This window comes from Natrix helvetica, assembly GCF_964273705.1.
Source record: "Natrix helvetica genome assembly, chromosome: 2".
NCBI classification, from domain to species: domain Eukaryota; kingdom Metazoa; phylum Chordata; class Lepidosauria; order Squamata; family Natricidae; genus Natrix; species Natrix helvetica.
In genome coordinates, this window is record NC_138552.1 from 255,396,913 (window position 1) to 255,407,798 (window position 10,886).

The 10,886-nt window shown below is 35.2% G+C and overlaps 1 protein-coding gene across 1 annotated transcript; it reads right to left on the bottom strand.

Moving 5' to 3' along the window:
* Positions 1 to 762: 762 nt before the first annotated feature.
* GINS1 (GINS complex subunit 1) lies at positions 763 to 10,045 on the bottom strand. The gene is made up of 7 exons (XM_081945945.1): positions 9,876 to 10,045; positions 6,502 to 6,566; positions 4,346 to 4,441; positions 3,096 to 3,186; positions 2,327 to 2,443; positions 2,040 to 2,114; positions 763 to 1,435 (listed from the first exon to the last, which is right to left on the bottom strand). Exons 1-7 carry the CDS (start codon positions 9,957 to 9,959, stop codon positions 1,367 to 1,369), a joined length of 597 nt encoding a protein of 198 aa, XP_081802071.1. The 5' UTR covers positions 9,960 to 10,045; the 3' UTR covers positions 763 to 1,366.
* Between the last annotated feature and the right edge of the window lie 841 nt (positions 10,046 to 10,886).

Consider the following 10,886-nt stretch of genomic DNA (forward strand, 5'->3'; position numbering starts at 1 on the left):
ACTGATTAGGATTGTGCCAATTTCAGATAGTAGTGGAAGCTGGCTCATGGTGCTAGCAACTGATCAAGGTCACTGAGCTTGTTAACAGGAAGGGAGATGCCTGTGTTTAGCACCTTTAAGGAAAATGCTGTGCTGCAAAGAAATTTTGCAGTTTAGGAGGAGACAAGTTGTTAAAGCAATCGCTTCCCTCTGCAATGGAGGAAATTCTATGAAAAGAAGGAAAAGGAAAAAAATACAGAAAATAGGAGTTAGGCAAGCAGGCACAAGACAGGAGTATATTACTAGTTGGAATACAAATCCAAATATATTTTGATCATTACATTAATTTGCTCATTTCAGTCCAGCATTTGGCAGAGTTAGATGGACAAAACTCATTTTGATTGCAATAATAAATGCTTTGGGAACTGTACATCTAAGTTTGTTTTCCAAGGACTACGTACATCTTTACTATTTTCTGGACTGCTTGATTGGAATGAGAATTGAAGACATTGTTTTATATAGTACATTCAAAAGATGAAATATTTTAATTATTTTTAAAAATCTATACCACATCAAAGATGCCTTAACGTGTTTCCTTTGTTTTCCTATTGCATTTCATTTGTGTTTGAAATTATTGAAGTAGTGACTTTTAAACTTTCATTATATTGATGAGTGTACACTAATAATGCACATACTTCCTCCATTTAAAATGAAATAAGCTGCTCAAATAATATAGTTCCGATGTCATTAAAACTAGTGAGAAACAGAATATCTTGACTGGTTAAAAAATACTATGGAAAATTTTATTATATAACTTTGTAATTTGGGTGGATTCTGCCAGAAATCCATGGGTACTTTTAAGGCTAGCATGGTAACAGAAAACATCACAAAAGTGATTGTAGTCGTAACACATCTACTATAGAAATCACATGCAACATAACATCGTATAAAAATATTTAAATATTTACAAAGGATTGCAACATGATTTCAAATAGCACAAAGCAATATACAGTAATTGCAAATGAATGAGCTAGGGCATTTGGTCCATTAGTATTATTTTTATACAAAAAGGCCAGAGAGGACCAAAACAAAAGTAACTTTAATCCCAAAAGATATCCAAACATAGAGGTAACAATTGAGGCAATGAATAAAAACTTGTTTTCTACTTGTTTTTGGAGAAAGGTCTTGTACATATCACATTTTTCCTCTTCACGAAATATTATTTGTGTAATAATAAAATTATTCTAATAATAATTTTAAACTTATTTTTAAACCTTAGAGTTATTTTTCAAAAAAAGATTATCAAAGGACAAAAAAATGCTTTTTGACCCTATTTTGAAATCTGCAAAAATATTTGTGTGCATTTTAGCAGTCTTGTAAATGCAGCTTATGATAGGATGTGCTCCAGAATTCCTTGCCTGATTAATTGTTCACATTTCCAGCGTGGTAAGAAATGCTAAAGAAAAAAAAAAGAACCCATTGTCAAATCTAAGGAAATATTTATGTTTGTCTTTTTATGCACCACCCAAACCCACAAGGCAACATGACAAGTAACAAGAAATTATGTAGGAATTGTCTGTACCTGTGCCTCTAGATACTTAGGTTAACATCAGCCTCCAAAGCTTAGCCAATAATTTTTCAGGGAAAATCCTCAAGGACGGGAATGAGATTTTGTGTATTTAATTCTTCTGCATTGAAAAATGTTTTCCCTCAATCATCTTCCAATGAGAAAATATTTATTTCATAAAGAGAATTATATAATTTTAGTTTAATATCCATTCATTCAAAATGAATTTTGCTGGATATAACTTCCTTTTAATTAAGTATACTTGGAATTACAATTTAAATGCTCAAGGTGTATTAGAATGAAGTGGCACGAGGTAAGAAAGAATGGTTTCATAGATGCACTGTGCCCCAGACTGACCAAATGTTCTCTTCTGCATAATTTCCCCCCCCTTATTTATGGGAAATGGAAAGAATACTTTCTGATGCTGCTTGGAATATTTGTTTACTAATAGGGCAATAATAATAATAATTTATCCTGTCTACTTAATAAATACCTGGCTATTCTTCTTCAACAGAATTGTTGTGCCATCATCAATTTCAAATTCTCCATAATCTTTCAAACACCGAACCTAAAGGAAAAATAATGAGTAATACACACATCACTATTGGTAAATTAAGCATAGGCCTGTATTAAGAAGTTCTTCTGTTACATAAATTATGCTCTCTTCTGAGCAGCATAATGAACTAAATTTAGATTGCAGTGATTATATTAAATAATTTTGTATAGTTTGAAGTTTGATAATGAACCAAGATTTTCTTCTTTTAAAAAAGTTTTACTTACTTCAATGTATAAGTTTTTGGGAGGTTTAATATCTTGTGTAAGATCAAGGCCATCTCCTCCTCCTATTGATCTCATATAGGTAGCCAATGACTTTTTATATTGATTAAACCAAAGCACCTAGATATAAAAAGTTTAATTAATCATGAAATTAAATACCACTTATACACTGCTATGTTAGATATCCTTCCAAACTATTAAAAGACAGTACAAATAACAGATTAAAGTCTGAAATCTCAGAAATTCTACTTAATAACTCAATGATTTCTAGTTTCTATAGGTCATGTATTGAAAAAAAAAACCTACCTAATTGCCACTCATCTGAGAGTCAATTTGTAAACAATGGTGTATTCTTAGTATACCTGAGAATTAAAGGTGATTCCATTTGCCTAACTAAATAAATTCAGAATATTCTGGAACATAAGGGTTACAATAGGTTTACAAAGTTCACAATGTTAGGGTTTCTTGAACTCTTATTTTACTGAATAAACCATAACCAGCTATAGTTACATATGAGGCTAAGCCATAAATTTTGGTTTATAAAAACAGTACCAATTATTCCTAAAACTTTCATCTTTAGTGAACCATTTCCTCACTGACATAACATAACTGCTAAGCAGATTTTGTGAAACTTTTGTAGTATGTTTAAAGTGATTTGGTTATTTTTAAATTAATATTTGTAAATATACTCTTCTTATATTCCCATATTTTCGGATTGTTCCCAATCTTCTGAAGCTACACAAACACACGCACACAAACACACTTGGCTTACTTCATCCGCTGACATGTGAAATCGGACAGCATTTGGCAAAACGCTACCATATTCCCACCTAAGTGCCCGGAGGCGAAGTAAGCGGTCATACCTAAATATAGTAACAGTGGAAACATTTAATTCATTACTGTACACTATTTCTAATAGGGCTGTACATCACTTTGGATTTGTAAGAAAAAGAAGTGATTTGAATTGGGTAGAGTGGAAAATATAACTTATATCTGCAGTTCCTTAAATCAAATACATTTTTCTCATGGGATTCAAAGGAGCTGCAATGAGTAGCTGCACAATCCTAAGGTGGGGGACATTTCTGCTTTAAGGAGTTGCAAGCGGGTTTGATATATTCTCATTCTGTTGCACTCCAAAAGAGTCTTTCCTTTCAAATCCAAAGTCACTGCCCTATTTTTCATCAAAAGTATTGAAATTTTAAAATTACATAAATTTACTGCATTACACAAAGATAAATTTTGTTCTAGTGTTATAAAAATATACAGCTCATTTACTATGCAACAAACTACAAGTAAAGTTGCAGCTCTTTGGAATACCTGCAAAAGTCTTTACCCGTAAAATATAATCAATAATATTAGGACAATTAATAGTGAATGAGTGCCTTAAAATTGTGTGTGCCCAATTACTTCAATCTTTAAATCTAGCTAAATACATCTACATATTTTCTTTATTTAAAGGTATTTACAGAGTATTTACAGATAGTTCTTGACTTATGATCATAATGGAGCTCAAAATTTCTATTGCTAAGCAACACTTTTGTTAAGTGAGTTTTGTCTCATTTTACGACCTTTCTTGCCACATTTGCTAAATGAATAACTGCAACTGTTATGTTAGTAGCATGGTTGTTAAATAAATCTGGTTTCCCCACTGACTTTGCTTATCAGAAGAGCACAAAGGAGGATCACATGACTCCCAGGACGCTGCAACTGTCATAAATTCGAGTCAGTTGCTAAGCATCTGAATTTTGATCATATGACCATGGGGATGTTGCAAGTGTCAGTGTCAAGGTGTAAGTGTGAAAAATTGTCATAAGTCACTTTTTTCAATGCCAAATGGTTTTTTTTCAATGCCATTCAATTTCAAACAGTCACTAAATGAACTGTTGTAAATCAAAGCTTACCTGTACAGCCAGATTATCAATATAGTTAAAAATCTGAAGTCTTGTACAATTCTATTAAAAATATCAATCTCAAAAGTGGAAGAATTAAGAATTATTTCACAGAGAACCACTAGACACTTACAAGTATGCAACAACACATCTTCGGTTTCTCAGCAGAGAGCAATGACGAAATTTGATTGTTGTAATCAACTCACTGTGACCTGACTTGGCTTCATTTCTGGTAATAATAGTAGAACTATATTAGCTAAATATATTTTGAACTCAAAACCACAAACATGTGATTGGCTCATGCTATTAGTTTATATTTATTAGATACAGTAAGCTTCAAGTTCCATCTCAATTTTGCTATGAATTGCAAAGTCTTGCAGTTGTGAATAAAAATAGAATGCAGCATTTTCAATATTAAGCAAAAATCAATTTTAAAAAATCAACAAATCAGTATAACCCCAAACTGACAGGAGGGAAGTTCAAAAGTAACATTAGAAAGTATCACTTCACAGAAAAAGTAGTGGAAGCTTGGAACCACCTTTAGTTGCTATAAATAAATGCCCATCATCTGACAAAAATTTAAAAAAATAAAAAATGCAATAAAAAACTCTCAAAGGGCAGACTTAATGGACCACTAGACCTTTTTCTGCTGTTAGTTTTCTCTGTTTCTAATTTAGGAAAGGATATTTTTGTACTGAAAAAAAATCTATAGAAGATTGTTCCCACATTGTTCCTCTAGCATGCAATTACTATACACTCTTTTAGGCTCTGCATTCATAAAAGCTAAACAAAAAGTATACTTTGCCTTCTTTTGTGACACACATATCTTGGAGGGGAAAAAATCATTTATTTTGCAAAGATAGAGGGACTTTACAAGCAGCCCAAGGCTATCCCACTACTTTTACTCTTCTCTAAAATTCAATGCAAAGGAAGTATATTTCTTTATAATGAGATGGCATCGAGCCCAAATTGTACATTTGCTAGATAAAGTGACATTGGGTATATACAGGTAGTCCTCGACTTACAACCACAATTGAGCCCAACATTTATGTTGCTAAGCGAGACATTTAAGTAATTTTTGTCCCATTTTACGATCTTCCTTACCACAGTTAAGTAAATCAGTGTAGTTCTTAAGTTAATAATATGGTTGTTGTTCTGTCCCAAGCCTCTAATATATACTGACGCAGACTTGGCTGTCTGCCACAACTAAGGAGGGAGATAAGCAGCCCCTTGGCTAGGAGCCCAGAAAATTATCTCTATGAAAACAAGGCTTGAACTCACGAAATTCTCCCAATCTTTCTCTACGCCTGGATTATTAAACTGTTGTTTCCTGCAAAATTCCACTCCTGTGGCCCCACCTATAAGCTCTCTGGGAGAGGCCAATCAGTAGCCACCTGTTTCTATTTCCTTCTGTGAGCATTTTTCCAAAGCTGCTCACTCTTCCTCTGAGCCCTACGCATACGTACACTAGGGACAGCCTCCGTTTTTCCTTACTGCTCTCTGACTCAGACGCCATCTGGTGGCCAACAGGCCTCTCTAGTCCCTGCTCTGACTCCGAACACCCCTCAGAGTCTTCCTCAGCCTCCAGGGCAGTCCCATAGTGTTCATCGCTATCAGATTCCACCAACAGCTCAGCCGGCCGCTATTGGGCCACAACAGGTTGTTAAGCGAATTTTGCTTCCCCATTGACTTTGCTTACCAGAAAGTCGCAAAAGATGATCACATGACCCCAGGATACTACAACTGCCAACTATTTTGGCAGTTGAAATATGAATCAACTGCTAAGCATCTGAATTTTGATCTCGTTATCATGGGTATGCTACAATGGTTGTATGTATGAAAAATGATGATGGGTCATTTTCTTCAGTGCCCCTGTAACTTTGAATGGTCACTAAAAAGAATATTGTAAGTCGAGGACTATCTGTACTACTATCTTTCTCCAAAACTACATCTGCATCAGAAGATGTAATGTAGTTATCATAATGATGAGTCAACAAATTTGTCATTGTTAAATTAAGACAGTTATTAATTGATTTGACATTGCTTTATTTTGGGAATTTTGTTGTTTTTAATTTCCAATCTAGTTTATGTGCCTGTTTTCTAGGGGTTCAGTCTAACCATGCTCAATGCTGCTAACTTCTGAGCTCAAACAAGCTGCTACCTGCTTGGATTCTGGCAGCTATATTTAACGACATTTTTTCATGCAAAATGTGAGTGAGTCTTCATTTAATTTTTTTGAAAACTATTTTATGTAGACAAATTATTATTTTATTGATGAGACTGACTTACACATCAATTTGGTTCTGCTCATACAATGCTTTCATCTCTTCAAGTACTTGTCTGATTCCATCTTCCTGGGAAAGGAAAATACCAAATACAATGGTTATTTAATTACTAACCTAATTAATTCAAGTAAAATGTTTCAGCAAATAAAAATATAACTTTGAAAATATAATTTTTATTTAAAGATTTTACATATGCCTAAAAACTACAGAAACATAAAAGGGAAATAGAAAACTAAAATGTGAAAGGATAAAAGCAAAAGTGAAAGAACAAAAAAGAGAAAGATATTTAAAGAAGTCACTTCTGATCTTCTTTGTAGTAGTTAAAAGCATAATGATTACAATTTTCCCCTTTCCAAATTATGTACTAAGGTTCTGTATTTTTCCATCTTTGTGCTTGTAATAACCTTGCTGCAGTTTCCATATATAAAAACAATTGTCCATGAGAACTTTCTACTTGTCTAGCCATAAATCCTAGTATGAAATATTCTGGTTTCATACGTTATTAAATTCTCTGCATTACCATATGTATTTGTGTCCAGGATCTATTTTACAAGCCCATCAAACATGCTAAAATGTCCTTTCATTTTTTTCACATTTCTAACAGTGATTGACTGAGATATCTTATTGAAAAAATATAGACAGGATTGGACGCACTAGCAGATTGCTGCCTTTGGACCTGGAGGAAATGTGCCCATCCTATTTATTTTAGATAATAATAGCTATCATATCCTTCTGGACTGCTTGTGAGACGTGGGGATTAGGGCACCATTTTGCAGTGGTTCTTCTTTAGTGTGCAGCTTCACCTGATGGGCAGGGGGGACAGGTAGGAGAGATTGGCTGGATAGCTATGGTACTCCCTTGACGGATGTTACAAGAGTTGGTTCTTTCCCACGTTAATTCACCATTTACATGAAGCCATTGTAAGAATTAACCTGATGGTCTGGAATTCAGTATCATCAATATGCTGATGATACTCAGTTTTAAAGTGCTAGGTCAAAGTAGTAATGCCATTGAAATCCTATTCTAGCTTCTGGAGGTTGTTAGAGTTTGGATTGGGTAGTAAATTTTTAAATTGAATCCAACACTTACAGTAGTTACCACTGTCCATTGAGGTTATTTGTTTACTCAGCATGTATCTTGATGGAATGATATAAGCTTAAATTAAACCTAAGTAATCAAATCAGCTCCTGCTAGACTAGTACTGGTAGATGGAGGCCATGGTCAGGGAGTAGGATAGAGGCTTTTTTCAGGTTTAGCTGGTGTGCCAGTTGTAGCCCTATCAAGTTAGTTAGTTAGTTTATTTTATTGATTAGCCCATGGGCCATATCAAAGTAGAGTTTCAAACATAAATTATTACTAAATCCAATAAAAATAATTTAAAATGGAAGTGGAATAAAATACAATTTAAAATGAGACTGGAATAAAATACAATAATTTAATATATGGATAAATAAAATATGATAAAATTATATTTCAGTGTCACCCCTACAATCTACCCATATCGGTCCCCATATGCCAATCTCAACCAAACCATTTTGCTCAACTACTGTGCTGTATTAAATGTTGTTTTCAAATTCTGGCCGCACATAAGGTATATTGTTTGGATACAGGGTTCCCAATGGATCACTTAGTACCTATCTAGAGGAGGAGATTCTTGCTGCTGCAGGACTCATATTCTCATTGCCATCCATTTAAATTAATTCAACATATTTTGTTATGTGACAGATTTTGGAGATCTTTAAGAAACTGTCATTTGGTTAAGCTGCAGTGGCCCATGTGCTGACCAATGTTTGTCAGTATGCTGTACTTTTTATACAACTACCGTGGGCTGCAATGGTTGGCTTCTTAGTAAATTAAAAGTGTTGCTACTAAACTATAAACCCCTAGAGCTGGAGGACTGCATTATCCTTTGGAATTGACCTAACCAGTTTGTTTTATTATTGAAAAACTATTAGCAATGTTTTACTTTAGGGACTGAGATTCAGTACTGTAGCTTTTCAATAGCTGTGCCAATCCATTGGAACAGCTTTCCAATGGGCATCCTATCCTGATAGTCTTCCAAAAACTGCTGAAATCAGATTTCTTCCAAAGGGTATTTGGGCCGTGATTCCATCTTAGTTTAGTTACAGTTTGGTTTTTTAAATTCAATGTTATTGTTTTCATTAGCTTCTGTATTTTTATTTTGATGTCTGTCTGTTTGTGTATCTTTGAGAACTGCAGAGAGTCATAATGGATTTGGTGAACTATAAATGTATAAATAAATAATAGTAAAACAATAATATGTGCTAAAATGGCATTCTATTTGCAATATCCCAGCATCTATTTTAAATTATTAAGTATATTAAATATTTTAAAATATATCATTTTAACTTAGGTGGGCAGCAAGCCTGGCAAGCACAAAGTGAAGTGTCAATTCTTGTTTTAAGGTTTCTTGAAAACAAAAGTTCTGTTCAACTAGGGTATTGTCCCGCTGCTGTTCAGCATTATCAATATATGCAATTCCAGAAGCAACTGGTCTGGCTGCTGAGGAAAAGAGGAATTTAGATCAATATTTCATCTCCAAAGTGAGACATCAATTTTTTAAAGCTGGAATTTTATGGAAACAAAACTCTTAATTTGATCAGAAGACTAAGCAGCAACCTAACAACTTTTTCTTAAGAATAAGAATGAAGAAGAAGAAAATGAAGAAAGGAGAAGGAGAAGGTTGACTCAGCCTTCCATCCTTCTGAGGTGGGTAAAATGAGGAGCCAAATTGCTGGGGGCAATATGCTGACTCTGTAAACCGCTTAGAGGGGGCTGTAAAGTGGTATATAAATCTAAGTGCTATTACTAAGAGGAGGAGGAAGAAGAGGAGGAGGAAGAAGAACCGACACAGTCATTCAGTCATTGGGCTAGAGGTGCACCATTGGTGGGAGAGAAGGGAGGGATGCTAAAGAAAGGTGAGTTAGTGTCAGCTGCCCAACCCTCTCAGCTTTGCTTCCTTTGGATTTATCAGCTGCTTCTTGAGATTTCTTACAAAGGAAAATATGGCTCTAACGGTTTTCAGCCAAGTCTGAACCTGCCGAAGGGTGATAATGGGTCTCTAATCCAACTCCCGGAAGAGGCTGGGTTGGATCAGGCTAATGCATTATACCTGGGTACGATTTTACTATGAGAGCCTTCTGCATAAATCGTGAAGCGAGGTGATTAAATGCTGTAAATAAAATAGAAAAGGTTACTATATAGAATATAATACTATCGATTCAATGCCGAGCATCCACTGTGAGAAAAAGCGAATCGGTTCGCGCCTCGCCTTCACGCCAGAGCCCCTTAAAGGCTCCGCAAATCGGACCACGGCAAGGCGAAGAAGCGGAGCGCGCGCGCGCGACAAAAACTTACGTTGAAGGCAGGAAGCTGCCCATCGCTCGCGCGGTACAGCTCTCGCACCAGCTCGGTCGCTTTCTCACAAAACATGACAGCCATTGGAGCGACCGAATCCCTTTAGAACTCGGCCGGAGAGCAGGCGAGTAGTAAATCGCGCCTCGTACTGCTCGGCCAATAGGAAGACTGGATTCCTTGGAAGGATGGGAGGGGGGGGAAAAGTCCCCGCCTTCAGCAACTACTTATTACGGAATAGGGAAAGGGACAAAAAGCGGGACTTCGCAGGAAACTGAGGAACCAATGAAAGTCAGAGCGGTACTTGGGAAGATTTAGGATGCGCTGCGAATTCTTGCGATTTATGAGCCCTAAGTAAACGTTGAATTATTTCCACTAAAAACATTGTTTTTCACTTCTTCCCCCCATGAAAAGTTCACAGGTTGATGTATTTCCATTATACTGCCTTTTTTTGCATTTTAAAATCAATATTTTATTTTACTTGATGTGCAAATAAATATTTTTTTAAAAAAAACTACATTTAAAGAATTGCAAAGCAAATACAAGCCAAAACCATTTTTTTTAAAAAGCAAGAGATCCTTCAGAAAAAACCGAAGTATTATTTTCTTGTCTTCTCTTCCGTCTCTGTTGGTTTCATGTAGCTCTTGCTAACACCACACTGAGCGATGAGAAGGATACAAAGGAGAGAGCCTTGCTTTTTTAAAACACACACACACACACACACACACACACACACGTCTACAGTTCCAGAGCCTTTAGAATTGTACAGTATATACTATGTGATAAAAATAGTCTTTCTTCTAGATAAATCTATCTAGCTACAAATGTATTATCAATGACATTAAGCAGACATTTGATGCTGCTCTCGTGTATTTACAAGCTTTTTAAAACCATCTGGCTGGCTACAGTGAGAACAGAATGCTGTGACTAAGTGGTCTGTTTGTTTGATCCAACTTCTTTGTTTTTGAGATGCTACAGATCTCTTCATTGTTTTTCTAAAGTAACACATGTAAG

What these genes read in the sequence shown, in the direction of transcription:
- GINS1 (XM_081945945.1), bottom strand. Translation starts at nt 9,959, where the DNA reads ATGGCTGTCATGTTTTGTGAGAAAGCGACCGAGCTGGTGCGAGAGCTG. An exon ending in AGATGTGTTGTTGCATACTT is followed by an intron (nt 3,187 to 4,345) that starts GTAAGTGTCTAG and finishes TACTATATTTAG; the next exon opens with GTATGACCGCTTACTTCGCC. An exon ending in TTCACATGTCAGCGGATGAA is followed by an intron (nt 2,444 to 3,095) that starts GTAAGCCAAGTG and finishes TTTTATATCTAG; the next exon opens with GTGCTTTGGTTTAATCAATA.